The following is a 15,615-nucleotide window of genomic DNA, read 5'->3' on the forward strand; positions in this document are numbered from 1 at the left end:
AGGTCAGGAGTGAGAAGGAGCTGTACACCACAAGCTGTACAGAAGGCATATCTCATTGTCTCTGGCTGTGGGAATTTCCACTCTTTTTTTTTTTTTTTTTTTTTTTGGCTAAAATGTGACTGAGCTGGAGCAAGCCATCATAAAATGAAGGCACGGCTTGGATCTTAGAGCTGACCCAGCTCCAACCCCTTGCTATGGGCTGGGTGCCCCCCACCAGATCAGGTTGCCCAGGGCCCCATCCATGGCCTTGGGTACCTCCAAGAATGGAGCACACTTGGCCCTACCTATATAATTGATAAAGATATTAAAGATCCCAAGATGGGCCCCTGGGGTGTACCACTCATCACCAGCCTCCACCTGGACACAGAGCCATCGACCACAGAAGTCCTACAAGTGAGACAGATGCTGGATCTGGCAAATTCATTCACATGCTCTTCATGCTAATACTTACTTACTTTCAGGAGCCGGCAGGAGATGGTTCTGGCGAGGGCTGAGGGGAAACACTGCCCAATTAGCAAAGATGGATGGAGCGCGGAGCAGCCCATCCATCTGCTCTTTGGGCTTCTGCCCTGGTGACATGAAAGACCTGCCAGCAATGTCATGGAATCATAGAATGGTTTGAATTGGAAGGGACCCTAAAGGCCATCTGGTCCAACTACCTGCACTGAGCAGGGACACCCACAGCTCCATCAGTGCTCAGAGCCCCTCCAGCCTGACCTTGAGTGACTGTAGGGATTGGGGAGCATCACCTCTCTGGGAATGTGGGTTGCTGTACACTTCACCTGCTGGGATTTCCAAAGGCTTTCCACTAAGACTCTTGACAAAAAGTTTATTTGAAGAAAATACACAACAAAGAAGTACAGTGGATGTTTTGTGTCTTTTTGACTAAGAGATGGTGGCAGAGTGTAGAAGTAATCAGTGGGTGCTGTAAGTGGAGGAGGTCACCAGTAGGTCCTGAAGGGTCTGAGCTGGGACCCATCTTGCTCATGGGGAAAACAGCCACAACCTCATAAGAACCATGACCATCTGACAAAGCTTGGATGAAGCTTATGAAGAAAAGATAGGTGCTCAGGAGAAGGTGATTCTACACATGAGCATGGGGAGCTCCTTGACAGAGAATGCTGCGGATGGAAGAAGCTCACAGAGATTCAGATGGAGACTGTACAAGTTCTTGAAGCAGGGATCCAGGAAATCCATAGGAACAAAGAAAGAATTGGGACATGTTCAATATGGGTTGTTCTGGACTTGTGCAGTCCATAGACCATCTCCTATCTGTGATTAAAACCCTTCCTGGGCACACAGGAGATGGATGTGGTGGGTTTGCCCCACAGACATTCCCTGGCACCAGCATGGCATGGACAGGACCTCTAGCATGGCCATGCCAACTGGCCGCTGGCCCTGTGTGCTCCAAGCTGAGCTCATGAGACATAGATGCTGTATCCCATTACTCATCCCCAGGCTGTGATCAGATAGGCCTTTAATTTGATTTTAATTAAAACAACTCTCTGCTTCTTCTGTTCTTGAGATGGTTTGCATTCTGTCTGGAAGGCTGTGGTTGCCAGGAGGAAGAGCTGCTGCTGCAGCCCTGGGCTGGGGCTGTAAGAGATGAGCAATGGTGGGGTGCTGGAGCAACGGAGCAAGCAATCCTCCAGACACAGGACATGGACATATAGGGGTGCTGGGCTGGCTATGCACAGAACACATTGCTCAACAGAGAGGAACTACATTAGTCCTGATTTACCTGGGAGAGAAAATAGTTCTTTTCAACTGGTTTTTAATTTGGAGTCAATTTCCAGGACTGGCTGTTCAGATGTCACTGAGATAAGTGATCTGTGTTTCTCCTCAGTCAAACAGGCTTTTCCTTCTTTTCAGACAAGCAAGACTGTGCTCTCTAAGTAGATGGTCCAGTCAATGAGGTGTTAAGCATGTAGAGCCCCAGTGTGTAGAGCTGCCTCCAGGGTAGATCCAGCTGCTAGTAAACCAACCATCAGCACCAACTTTGTCCCCAGCTTCCAGGAACGACTTCAGAGAGATAAACTGTCCCAGGACCAGGACCAAGGAGAAACCTGGAAGATACAGCTACAGAAATAAGGTTCTATGTGATACTACAGATGTGCTACATGGCTGCATGTGTTCCTTTTCCTCATGCCAAAGCAGGAATTTGATGGCAAGGAGCATGTTTGGAGCAGACACTGTGGAGGCTCAGCAATCTCCAACACCAGGGTGTTCACTGAAAGGGACTTCTCCAATCTTATAGAATGGACACAATAATGACACGGTGTCATCTGACACATCAGCTGGACATCAAGGTTAGGGAGAAAGCCCAGAAAGAGGTTAAAGAAGACCAGGTAGTATCAACATCCTGCAAATGCAATATCTGGACATGAGGATGTCAGCATGAGATCCAAGAGTGGTGGATGGAACGTCTGAGATAGAGGATGAACACAACATATGCCTTTAAAACAACCACCTTTGGTAGATGGACATTGCTGGGAGCTCCATAGACCCTAGGGAACGTGGTAGGACAGTGATAGAATACCATCAGCTCCAAGACCCCCCCAAAAGGGCTGCAGCAATGTATGAAATCACAGAAGCACAGAATCAATGAGGCTGGAAAAAAACCTCCAAGATCATCACATCCAACCATAAAACCTCCATACCCACTCATACAGTCATTAAGGTTGGAAAAGACCTCCAAGATCACCAAGTCCAACCCCAACCCATCCCACTGTGCCCATCAGAGCCACATCTTTATGTTTCTTGGGCACCTCCAGGGAGCCTGGTGCTTTAAACATAATGACAAGAGCAGGTTTGCTTCACTGGAAAATACCTACCTGCTCCCAGGATCCTGCATCCAAAGATGTCCAGAATGGAGCCATCCACTGGGAGGTGAGCTGCGTTATCTGACAAAGGGGGATTATGCTGTGAAAACTGCTCGTTGGGGATTGTATATTAACAGGATATGCTCGGCTAGTTGACAGGAAGCAATAAAGTAATTTGAAGGAGACTGGGAAAGAGTGTGTGAGTTCCTGCGTCTGTGTTAAATCACGGTGCTAGATAAGCAAACAGTGCAGCCCTGGAGCCCTGTGCATGAGGAGCTCTGCCAAGAGGGAGCTGGAATGGCAGCAGATTGGGAGCAGGCAGCAGCTCCCAGCCCTGCAGGCTCCCAGGGCTCAGATCCTGCAATGGGGGGCTCAGGAAAGCTGTCCCTCCTAGCAGAGTCGGGTCTGGAGGAGAGCCAGGATGAGGAATACATGCAACGAGACCACAGGGCTCAGATTTAAGCAACCTGTTTGGATCCTGCCGTGTGTGTTTGTTGGTGAGCACAGCAGTGAGCTCACCAGCCCTTCCTCAGCCTCCTGCATCCTGCTGGAATCAAATATAACAAATAATCATCTTTTTTTTTTTTTTTTCCCTCGTAGGCAATATTTTTCCTACCCCTTTTTTTTCTGCTATAGGCAAAACAACCCAACAACAAAACCCATCACTGACCTGTGATGAGTGTTGAACTTTTTCCCTATGTTTTAAGAACTCCTAGGCTGCAAGGCAGGAAATTTCCTCTGGCAATGGATTATGCTCCATACTGTATCACTCTGAAGCATCTAATGCTGTTCTCCCTGAGTAAGACTTTCTAGTGGATAGGGCACCGAGCCAGTGAGGTTTAGGCACTGGTGCATCTGATCAACACATTCTCTGAGGAATTAGTACCAAGAAAGTACTCACAATCCTGCAGCTCAGCAGTGAATAAGATTCCCTGGATACCTCCATGCACAGGCAAATAAATCCTTGATGATATTTTTCATAAGCATGTTTCATGGAACATCGTGAGTCCTCCCTGCTTAGGAAGAAGGGATCTGAAGGCAGAAACAGAAAGCCAGGCACACCAAAATAGGACCATGTCCATGCATTCCTCTTTTCCCTTCCAGATCACTGCTTGTCCCACCAGAATTAGCATCTCCATGTGAACTACCAGAAGCAGTTGATTGATATCCAACAGTAATTGCACCATATCCAACAGTACTCATTCAATAACCAACAGTAGTTGCACAACATCCAACAGCACTTGTTTGATATCCAACAGTAGCTCAGTTTCCAGCAGTAGTTATTCAGTACCCAACAGTAGTTGCACAATATCCAACAGCACTTCTTCGATATCCGAATAGAAGTTGTTTGATATCCAACAGTAGTTACACAACATCCAGCAATAGTTGTGTGATATCCAGTGTTAAGTCCTCCTCAGAAAATCTCCTGATGAGTTGCCTGCACATCAGCAAAGCCATGTACATGCAGAAGACTATAAGGCAGTAGGGATGGTACAGCCTTTTGCTTGCTGCTCATCCCTGGGATTCCCAGCTCAATGGACATTTATCTACTCATGTCTCTTGTTATCACCAAGGGATATGAGAAGGAAATGCTTCCTTTCCTTTTTCTGCAGCTCTTAGTGACCCATGGTCATAGCACTCCCCTGTCTTCTCAAGTCTTCACGAGAGCACAACAGTGAGTGGCAGGGGGAGAAGTGCAGTGAAGGCAGCTCTTGGAGATGAAGCAACTGGGAGGCACCTGTGTGATGAGTGAAGTGAGTTGAGCTGAAGCAAAACAGCCTGTGTGCTTCTCAGTTTGGGGTATTTGGGGGGCTCTGGGAGGTCTGCAGCTATAAATGGGTCTTTGCCGGCCTACTCAGCTCAGGCTTAGATGGAGCAAGAGGAAATCACAAGGTCTAAGTTAGTGCCTCTCTCTGAGAGCAATGGTAGGGGTGAAAGGCAGGTGGTGAGCGCCCATTCTTCCTCCCATGTGCCTCTCCCAGTTTTTAGAGTATCTAGGCTGGACAAAAGCAATGTATTCTCCCATGTGTGGAAGAACTGCTCCAGCTGGCTCTTCCAAATGCATCCGGGTCAGCCACAGCTCAAAGTCTACTGACGGTAATGTTTGAGTTGCTTAAAAGAACAAGGGGAGAAATTATGATGAAAACAGGCTTGTGGGTTGAGATAAGGACGGGGAGATCACTCAACAATCACCAGGAAGGGAGATTAATGTTATTTATCACCTACTGATAACAGACTTGTGCAGTGAGAAACTAAAAGCAAACTAAAAACACTTTCCCCTAGCATCCACCCTCTTCTACCTCCTTTCCCTGAGTGGTGCAGTAGAATGGTGGCTGTGGTCACTCCATAACACCATCAGCTGTTGCTCCTCCATGTCCACTATGTGCTTGATGTGGAGTCCCTCCCATGGGATGCCCATGACATGGGGCAGCTGCCACCAAGGCCTTGCCACATAAGCATGACACGGTGGTGCAGTCCTTCCTATCAGGCTGGTATGACTGATGCACAGTGACCTCCAGAAGGATGTTTATCCATCACTATTGAAGACTGTCATTCCACTGCTGTCTGTGTCTCACACTCTCTCACCCTGGAGAGCTACACGCAGACTGTCTGACCTTCATCACTGCCTTGGCATCCAGAGTTACCTGACTTGTTCATGAATCATTTCTGTGTGCGGTAGAGAGAAGAGTGTTCTGCAGATAATGGACATGTCTGTGGCAATGCACCTCTGATTACAGGGCTTTGGAGCTTCCCAGGTGGGAAGTAGCTGTCACCACTACACTCCTGCCCATTTTCCATGTTTGAAAGCCTCTGAGAGCCTGATGGGACCAGAACTGCCCAAAGCAGCAATAATCTGACCTCAGCCTCACTCCTACTCACATCTCTCTTTCTCTAGAAAAGCCTGGGAACCCCAACCCTCTTTGTTTCTCCAGCACTTTGTCCTTCTTTCCTGACATCCCCACCCAGCTGCAGGAAAGAGATGATGTTCTCTCAGTGCGTGACCCAACTGCATCATGGTGGAGTTGGAAGGGCTCCTGGTGGCTTCAGGCCACCAAAGAGGAAGGACCACTCCCTGGGCTGGACAGGCACCAGGTTAGAAAAGACACACAAGCAGCCTTATCTGCAGAAATTAAATCAATCCTCAGCCCATATGAGAGGGAACATCACGTCCCGGTCTGGACTGACCCAGTTAGACACATTCTTGTGCTCATCCAGTCACAATACAAAGAGTTGAAAATGCAGGATGGACAGGAAAAAGGAGGCCCAGTGAGTGTGAACTCATGGGAGATGGGGATATTTGATGTTCTGCAGCATCCACAATTGGGTATCGCTATCATGTGTTGTTTACTGAGTCACCTTCCTCATCTGTTTATGGGGAGGGGCAGATGGTTTATACAGGCTGCACTAAAAGTACCCCTGGCTTTCCCCTGTCTCATAGAGAAACACAGTCCCATATCTGGCCTGCTTAGGAGCTGAAAGCCCCACTGAAACAGAGTTCCTTGACAGACTCAGGATTTCCTTACTTCACATGAGTGCTCTTGATGCTGCAGCTCACCTTCTGGTGTGGTCTCCTTAATTTCCTTTGAGTCATGCACCCACCACTCCAGCAGGGTCATGGTGCCCCAACACATGAGTACACTGACTCCCCACAGGGCCGAATGACAGCTTGCAGATCCACCCCCAGCCCAGCAATGCCAAGGCACCATTAGGCTTGTGGAGGCACTGTGAGGGTCGCAGAGGGTCCTGCAGGGTGGCTGGAGGGCTCTTGCGCTGTGGCACTGCCCATTGCCCACAAGAATGGCCTCCATGCTCTTGCTTCCCCCAGGAGCTGCTTCCCTTCCCCCATCCGCAGCCCCCTCCCTGCTCCCACTGTGGCATCCACAGAGCTGCATTGACCGCAGGCTCTGCAGCGGCATGGCACGGCCTTATTTTTCCTTTTCATCCTTTTCTCACTCCCTGAATGCACTTTGCTTGCTTTGGCGGTGCAGGGCAGGGAGAGCCCCTCTCCCCCCTCGCTTGGGGATCCCCCCCAGCAGATGGAGACGGGGGCTGTGAATGTGCACGAAGCAAAGGCCCTATAAGAGGATTTGCTGGTGCCCCTTTCATTGCACGCCTTTGTGTTCTGCTCCGCTGCGGTGGGACGCCCCCGAGTTCTCCCCCAGCTCTCTCCCTTCCACTCCAGAAGAAAAGAAAGTGCCTATAAAGGCCTTGTTTGTCCGACTCAGTCTGAAGGGACCATATTGCTGTAGGTGCAGCGGGTCCCGGCGTGACGGCGTTGTCCTTTTGAGAAAGGGTGATGTGTGGCTCCCTCCCGGGAGGGTCCGCACGGGCGGCTTAGCCAGGCGCTGGGAAAAAGGTTTCAGTTGCATTTCAATGCCCATTGAAACCCCAAATCCCAGGCGTTGGGTTCTCCAGGGGCTCTGCTGCCAGACAAAGCGCTCCCAAGGCCACCGAGGCAGAAAGTGGGGGGACGAAAGGCTGGAGAGCATCGTTGCCTTTCCTATGACATCTAGTGGTAAAACTGAGGAAGAAAGAAAATGTCGGCTGTATTTTCCTGGCCCAAGCACGGTCATCTCCTGCTGCGGCATTTTGCCCTTTGTATTCCAGCCTTTTACAGAGCAGACAGCCCACGATTAGCGGGGAGGCAAAAACAAGTTGCACAATGGCCCCAGCAGCTGAGGGATGTCAAACAGTCCACCCTGAAACATGCACAGCCCCCCGTCTGTGTTTTCAAGGCATGGAACAGGGCCCTGAAGCATATGTCTGGGCTGGAAGGGGAAGTATGCACAAACACGCAGCCATTCTCGCTCCACTCTGAGCTCCAACATGCCCCCTTGGTTGCTTGCCAAAGAGCTCTATGACATCTACATCAGGAAAATTTCCAATCAAGGGTAGTGCACACGCTGTGTGTCTTGCTGAGCACAGAAACTCTTGCAGCAGCAAGAAGCAAAGTGAACAAGCGCCCCAAAAAGTGGCTGCAAGGATGCTAGAATTGTAGGATCATAGAATCATTAAGGTTGGAAAAGACCTCTGGGATCACTGAGCACATCCTGTGGGACATGGAAATGCTGATGGTATAGAGATTGCTTTTCCTGAGCCAGGGGATTATTTCCAGGGATATTGGCCCCTGGCTGGGGATGTATGGGGGGCACTAAGTAACAGCAAGGACTACTCACTTTTTAACCAAACTATGTTAAGGTGACAGCAAGAGTCTCGATATCATACTAGACCCATGTCCCGTGGGTGCCCCATCCTTGGAGGTGCACAAGGCTAGGCTGGATGGATCCCTGGGTGGTTGTCTGATTGGGTCAGGGGCTGGAACTAAATGATCTTTAAGATCCCTTCCAAATCAATCCATTAGATGATTCTGTGATTCTATAGACATTGGAAAATCCACTCTGTAGAGCAATCATTAAGGTGGGAAAGATCTCTTAATATCATCCAGTCCAACCATCAACCGCTCTAGACCATGTCCCTCAGTGTCACATCCACCCTTATCTTGAACACCTCCAGAGATGGTGACTCCACCACCTCCCTGAGCAGTCAGTGCCATTTTATTTGTTGATTCTTCACCTGTACCTACTGTCAAACCCTCGGGCTGTGCTGTGAGGCTGTGCCAAGCATTGTGCCACACCATGAGCAGGCAGCCTTGCAGCTGAACCCAGTGTCTTTTCCTTGCTGTTGATCTTTTGTGGCTGCAGATTGCTGGAGGAAACCTGGGGGCCATTGCCTGTCTCCTCTGACCTTTACTTCAGCCTCTCTGAGCTCTCCTAGCACAAGTGATGTTGTGCGCAAGTGGAGGTTTAGGTTTAATGTTAGGAAGAAATTCTTTACTCAGAGGTAGTGAGGCCCTGGCACTTCTGCTGGTGGCATCAGCGGGATGATGATAACTCAGGGATCATTGTGGGAGCAGAACCCAGGTCTTGGAGGGTGCTGGGGATTCCCTGGCTGGTCAGGCAGGCATGCAGCCGAATGTGTGTCCCTCCCAGCTCGTCTGGAATCGTGCTGATGACCTGCTGCTGTTCCGTCTCCTTGGTGACTGCACATGCCAGTATCCCCAGACAAAAGCTCTCCTGGCACATAATGGGAACAGAGGGAGTGCTGGGCAGCAGCATTCAGCCCTGGGGGCTGCGTTCCTTGTGCTCAGTGTGTTCCTAGTGCTGGGGGCTGTTCTGCAGCCTTCAAGCCCTGAGTCAGACAGAACTGCAGCCTCACAGATAATTCCTATTCAAAAACCAGATGGGTATTTCAGGTATGTGCCCATGTGTGCTGCACACATTTCCCTGGGGACCTTCCTGTGTCTTTGCAGCCTTCACAAGACTGCACATGGCAGCATCTCTCAGCACAGCTCCTTGCTGTCTTGCATGATTTTTTTCTCTGCATGTACATACAAGATTTAGGGCAGTGGGGGGTGAGCAGATGAACAACGAACTGATCTGCCTCAGTGTAGATCTCTCAGCCTGGTTGTGCATTGCTATAGTACTGCATGTTGAAAGCGTGTTGTTTTCACAGGGTTATTGAATGGTTTGAGTTGGAAGGGACCCTCAAAGACCATCAGGACCTGCAATGAGCAGGGACATTCACAGCTCCATCAGTGCTCAGAGCCCCTCCAGTGGTGTCTGAAGTGATGGGGCACCACCACCTCTTCGGAAAACCTGTTCCAGTGCCTTGCCATCCTTATTGTAAGAAACTTCTTCCTTATATCCAGTCTAAATCTCCCCTTTATTAGCTGGAAACTATCTCCCCTTGTCCCATCCCAACAGACCCTGCTGAGGAGTCTCACTCCTTTATTTGCGTAGCTTGCATTTTGCTGCATGTGCCTATTACATTTGCTGGGTGTTAATGTACACAAGCATCCACCTCCAGACTCATGGCAGTATATAGGCAAGGAAGGGGCTCGAGTCTTCTCTTACAGCCTCACAGAGCTGAGCTCACAGCTCACGCTCCTGGCACATTCTGCAAAACAAGGGCTGAAGCAGCTGTCCCTGTGCATCCCTATGGAAACCTGGGCCTAGCTGTGGTCTGTAGGCCCCCCAGGCCTGCAGCCTTACAGGGGTAGCAAAACAACCCAGGGCTGGTGCTAAGATCCCTGCTGGAAGCCAAGAGGATGCATGAGGCCTTTCCACCCTGTTCCCTGTCTGCCAAGCATCCTCCCCAGCCGGCCACCATGCCATAGGGCCTTGAAGGCCTCATCCCATCACCCCATGGTTGAGCTCCGGTCCCTCCCCTCCTGCTCTCCCACCCCAGTGCCGGTGCCCTGAATGCTCCATTTGAAGCTAATTCTGGCTGAAATCTGGTTTGCTTTCCAACGTTGCTGCTTTAAATTGGAGAGATTGACCTTGTAGCAGGAGGTGACATGCAGATGCACATCAGCGGCCCGGCAGCGCGGGCGGCGGGGGCTGGGGGCTGCTGAGCCGCCTCGGGGACAGGACGACTATTTTATGAGTAATTTAATATCTGGAACACAGACTTTTCATTCCCAGAGATCTGCTGGGGAAAGAAAGAGCCTTTCTACAGCTCTGCAAAGGCTGTTCCTCATAAGGAGGCAGGGCTTAACCCTTTGGTGTCCAGCCCTCCGCAGCTGCCAGCTCATGGCAAGCCAGTGTGTGTTGTTCCAGGCAAAATCTCATTCAAATTCAAAAATAAAAGCCTGAGTAGGCCCAGGGAAACAAGATCAGATACCTCAAGGTAAGATATATGGGATGGAAGTCATTGTGCATCCTTGCTTTCTTGTCTCAGAGGGCTGAGTTCTGTATCCATTCCCTGCTGGAGAGCCACTGAGGCTATAAGTTCTTATCTTGCACCCAGCAGACCTGGGGCTGAGCCTTAAAGGAACCTTAAAGACCATCCCATTCCAACTCCCTGCTGTGGGTTGTTTTCCCTACATGAGATCAAGCTGCCATACAACCCGTCTTTGGGCACCTCCAGGGATGTTTCATCCATTGACTCAGTGCTGGGAGGCTGAGGGAAAAGAAATGCTTTGAGTTCTTCAGCAGGGACTGACTGGGTTCAAATTAAATGAATCAACACCTGTGAAAGTGGTTGTTAATGATGTTAGACACCCGACCAGAGTGCAGGACTGACATCCCTGGCTCATTCTTACAATGCAGCCACGACTCCCACTCTAAACACACTCTCTGATGTGCTTTGATCTCTAATTTAGTTTCACTTTCCATGAATACTGATAGGCACTCAGCACGCTGCACAGTTTCATACCCTGCTCCGGGTTACCACTCCCTCCCCTTCAGCTCACCAAATCCATATAAGCTCCAGCATTGAGAAGGCAAAGCATCCCACTGCTGCTTAGCTGCAGCTTGGCAAAGCATATATCATACAAACCTGCTCTGAAATCACCTACAACCCCCACCTTAGCTTTTAGGCGATATCCTCTGAGCACCTGGTGACTCTGTGGGCATATGCTGGACCTCGATGGAGGTCTGACTCCATAGATGAGGGCCACAGCACCACCTGGTGCAGCTCCGAGGTGTAAGCTCTGGCTTGGCCACGAGGAGATGCTGCTTCACCAATTTTAGCTGTGATAGCGTTTAAATGAGGAGAAAAAGAGCGAAACAGAACAAAGCAAATAAAACAGAAAGGGGGGGGAGGGAGGAAAGAGGGAAGGGAAGGGAAGGGAAGGGAAGGGAAGGGAAGGGAAGAAGCAGACTCATTGCTGAGAGCTGGGCTGGTTCTGGCTGACACCCAGGGGAGGAAGCATTGCTCTCTGCAGCAGTTTTCCCACTGATTAAGCACAGAGCTGCACTTCAAGAGATAGCTGCTCTCTGCACTGACCCTCTGTGGGTACAGCCAAGACCCCAGGAACTGTTTGGCTGATGCTGGTGTTAGGCCAGACATCAGTTTTGAAAAGGGGCTCTGACAAAGGACCTTTTCAAAAGTCTAAAAGGATTATATCAATCATATAGAAAGGCAGAAAGTTTCAGAATCTTGTCCATCAGCATCCCAGATCCTTCCCTGCAAACTTTCCTCCCACCCCGTGCTTGTCCTACTGCATTGGATCATCCCATGCCAGACAGAGGGCTCTGCATTTGTCTGTGCTAAATGTCAGTAGGTTCCTAGCAGCTCATTTCTGCCATTCAAAGGGCAGGCTGGAGTCTCTCTGAATGGCAGCCCTGTCCTCCAGTTTATTGGCAGCTCCTTATTTCCTTGCATCCTGCAGTTCTGATGGGGCTTGGGAGGAGGCTGGGTGGGTGTACACTGCCATGCAAGTGTTTTGGGGTTCAAATGCTGAACCATTTCTCCCATACCGTCCCACATCCCCTCCATCCAATCCCTTTAAAATCCCATACCCTACAAAACCCCCTTCCTCTTTGGCATCCACATGCAATTCACACACCACAGCTTGGTGCCACCTGCCTGACAGCCCCCAGTGGCAGGGATAGTGCTGGGTAGGGTCTTGGACTCATCAGCCCTGGATTGGGAGTTTCCCTGGGTTCCTCTGTAATGAGCTACTCTCCCTTCCCTCCTCCCACACTGTACCTAAGGTGTGGGAAAGCTCCAGGGCTGAACTCAAAGATAAGGAAGGAGGCAAATTCTAGGAGTCAGCAGCGACACAACAAGCTGTCATTTAATGTGAACACAACATACTTAGGGCACCAAATCTGGAACTAAGAGTCATTCCAAGGGGAGACCTTGTCTCTCACCAGGGTACAGACAGCAGCTAAACCTCAGGGAAAATCAGGAACCCAGAGAAGATGCTGTCAGCCCCTTCGATCCCCACGACAGAGTTCTTCTCTGTTGGCTCCAACCAGACAGACTCATTGGCTGCCAACCTGAGCACCACACCTCCCGTGGTGACCTGATAGCTGTTTTGCACGAAGTCACAGAACGTCACCACCTTCTCTCCCTTGCTACCACCCCGTCCCTTCTTTATTCTGAGGCACAGGTTGCCCTTGGATGTGACATGGTAGGTAAAGTAATAGACACCAGGGACCTGGCAGGTGAAGCGGCCGTACCGGTTCTCATAGTGTCTGTTCTCATTGGTGATGATGCGGTCGAAGCGGATGGGCTGCTCCCGGCGTGGGAAGATGCTGATGGTCCTGGCAGCAGAGAAGGCAGACTTGAGGGTGACCTTGTAGTCACCAGTGTCTCCCTGGGGGCCAGGGGGTCCCATGGGGCCTGGCAGTCCCTTTGAACCTGGGGGCCCTCTGGGGCCAACCTTCCCAGGATATCCTGGTTCTCCTGGGTCTCCCTTCTCGCCGATGTCCTGTTCATGCTCCATGAGTCCAGGAGGACCTAGAAAACAGGAGGAAGAGGGATTGTGGCCGCAGACAAGCCCTGTGGGTCTGCAGAGGGGAACTGGAAAGTGAACCACAGATATCTGTGCTGAGATGTGGGACAGTAGAACCCCCCACCTAGCTGGCATGGCTCCCCTTGCTTTCTGCCCTCCCCAGGTCCTTCATGATGTTTTCTTCTCCCCATGTCCCTCAGTGCCACAGCTCCATGGCTCTTGAGTACCTCCAAGGAGAGTGACTCCACCACCTCCCTGGGCAGCCTGTGCTAACGCCTGATATTCAACCTGAACCTCCCCTGGCACAACTTAAGGCCGTTACCTGCTATCTTATCTAGTTGACTGAGTATCACCCAGTCCTGATAACACAACAAAGAACCTGTTGTAAAGGGATTTCTGCTGGATTGGTCTCCCCCAACCATGTGCCTGGCACCAGCTCTTCCTGCTCTCATTGATGATGTTTTCCACACCCATAACTTCCTCCTTACCTTGCTCGCCCTTTGGACCATTCTCCCCATCTTTGCCATTGATGCCAGGTTGGCCTGGTGACCCCGGGATGCCTGGGATGGTGCCATAATTCTTGCAGAGCGTGGCACTTGCCAGCTGCCCTCCGGTGAAGCAGATCAACACCACCCACATGGTCTGCATCTTGTCTTCCTGCTGGAGCACAGAAGGATGCTGAGGTGCTGCATGGCTTCTAACAGTGGGAGGGGTGGGGAAACCATTCTGTGCTGCTCTGGAAGAAGATGCCTTCTTGAGTGATACCATGAAGGAGGGAAAAGATTTTGTTGTAGGGCCAAATCCACTTTCCTTGTGGTCTTGGAGGGATCAGACCCTTTGGGATCTCATCTTATGACAGCAGAATGTAGAGTCAAATCACTGTGTCTGAGCAGTTTCAGAACAGTGCTCAGTCCCTGACCACCCCTTTGGGCCCCTCTCATTCCCCCTTTCCTTCTCCTCCTTCCCCAGGCTGGGCAGAAATTATTAGGGTCCCACCAGAGATCTCCTCCATCCCCAGCCCAGCACTCCCTTTCTGTTCTGCCCAAGCCACTGAGAAGCCCCAGCAGCACTGGGGTGATTGTCCCTCTGGTGCTGCCAGGTCCCCAATGCACTCCTACCTGCAGGAGGGAGCTGGGCTCAGCCTTCCTACTGTCAGCTTCTTGTTGCACAGAATGGGAAATAGAGAGGGACACACTGTTGTCCTGCTTGGAAATGACCCTAAGGGGAAGCAGAAGTTTGCTGCAAGGATAGTTATGAAAGAATCTGTCCACATCCCTTTTTATATCTTTAGATCCAGTCCTTTCTTCAAGTGTCACTTTCATATCCCTTATGAATGCTGTCAGCTCAGCAGAATGTGAAACCCTGGAGCAGCAACGCGGAGCCCCATAGGTGCACAGGTCTGGTCCTGGGAAGCAGGGAGATGTCTGCCCTACCCTGCAGGGTCTCTGTGCTTTGCTCAGCTGTGCTTACTCTGAGGAGTACTGCCATCAGCTCCATGCAAATCCAGGGAGGAAAGAGCACTGCAGGAAGTTGTGTGCTCTTTGTTGGCATCCTTCAGGCTTCCCTGTGCATAACCAGCTGTGCTGGGAGATGCTACCAGACAAGAGGACATGCCATGGCCTAAGCATCTATGAATCTGAACTCCAGGCTGAGAATGGGAAATTATTTCACCTTGAGATACGAGCATTTCCAACCTCAAGTTCTGCTGATGCCCTGTTGAAGTGTAGCATAGGACATTCAGGGGAGATGAGCTCTTGCTTTCTACTGTACAGGAGGAATCTCCATTGGGTTTTGGTGGGTTCTGCAGCCTCCACAGCCATGAGCTCCTTCAGTCTGGCTCTTCTGCTTCCCCTTCCCTTTCCCTACCATGGCCCCCTTCTGGCACAGATACCACAAAGAAAACCTTGCACCTTAGGTCTTTATCACAAAGCCACATCCACCCAGACCCTCCAGTCAAGACCTGGCCACTCTGCACTTTAACACTGGGAACCTAATGGTCTCCCTTGACGGGGTTCCTTGGGTTCAGCCCCAGGCTTTTTTCTCCCCATTAATGGTAACCCATCATGCAGCACCCTCAGGCACCCCTTTGCCACTTCTTCCCAGTTAGCAACAAAAGCTCCCTCCCTGGTGCCTGTGCTCTGTGCAGTTGGAGGTGGTAGAGCCCTCTGGCTGAGCTCTGAAATTGTTTGGGTAGAGTCCCTAGTGAGAGTGGGTCCATGGGGATGTCCCAAGGTTTTCTCCGTGGTCAACCAAATGGGATCCAGTTGGATGGAAAAGGGAATATCAGAACCCCTTCCTGGAGGAACCTCAGACCCCCTTCTGTGGGTACTGTGGGTGTGTGGTCATGGGAACAGTCCCTTGATGCTTTTGGTGCAGGTAGGGTCTATACAGAGGGAGGTTATGAATGGAATAGGGGACTCAGGGGTGTCCAAGTGCTGTGCAGACAGAATTCTCACATACAGAGGCTCATGGGCACACCACATTCATACGGACACACACGGGCTTCACCTGCAGAACCAGTCATGAAAATAAAGATATGCAGCCAGG

At 50.7% G+C, this 15,615-nt stretch overlaps 1 protein-coding gene across 3 annotated transcripts; it reads right to left on the bottom strand.

Annotated features, from left to right (window-relative positions):
- Positions 1 to 12,373: 12,373 nt before the first annotated feature.
- On the bottom strand, positions 12,374 to 14,405 carry C1QB (complement C1q B chain). Of its 3 annotated transcripts, none has more exons than XM_015882829.2 (3): positions 14,187 to 14,405; positions 13,557 to 13,725; positions 12,374 to 13,073 (listed from the first exon to the last, which is right to left on the bottom strand). In XM_015882829.2, exons 1-3 carry the CDS (start codon positions 14,388 to 14,390, stop codon positions 12,499 to 12,501), a joined length of 948 nt encoding a protein of 315 aa, XP_015738315.2. In that variant the 5' UTR covers positions 14,391 to 14,405; the 3' UTR covers positions 12,374 to 12,498. The 3 variants fall into 3 exon arrangements, with proteins under 3 accessions (XP_015738315.2, XP_015738317.2, XP_015738314.1); XM_015882831.2 differs by having other exon boundaries at positions 13,557 to 13,728; XM_015882828.2 differs by having other exon boundaries at positions 13,557 to 13,804; positions 14,187 to 14,319.
- Positions 14,406 to 15,615: the final 1,210 nt, after the last annotated feature.

This window comes from Coturnix japonica, chromosome 21, assembly GCF_001577835.2.
Source record: "Coturnix japonica isolate 7356 chromosome 21, Coturnix japonica 2.1, whole genome shotgun sequence".
NCBI lineage: Eukaryota > Metazoa > Chordata > Aves > Galliformes > Phasianidae > Coturnix > Coturnix japonica.

What these genes read in the sequence shown, in the direction of transcription:
- C1QB (XM_015882831.2), bottom strand. Translation starts at nt 14,390, where the DNA reads ATGAAAGTGACACTTGAAGAAAGGACTGGATCTAAAGATATAAAAAGG. An exon ending in AGCCCAGCTCCCTCCTGCAG is followed by an intron (nt 13,729 to 14,186) that starts GTAGGAGTGCAT and finishes TCTGTGCTCCAG; the next exon opens with CAGGAAGACAAGATGCAGAC. An exon ending in TGGTCCAAAGGGCGAGCAAG is followed by an intron (nt 13,074 to 13,556) that starts GTAAGGAGGAAG and finishes CCTGTTTTCTAG; the next exon opens with GTCCTCCTGGACTCATGGAG.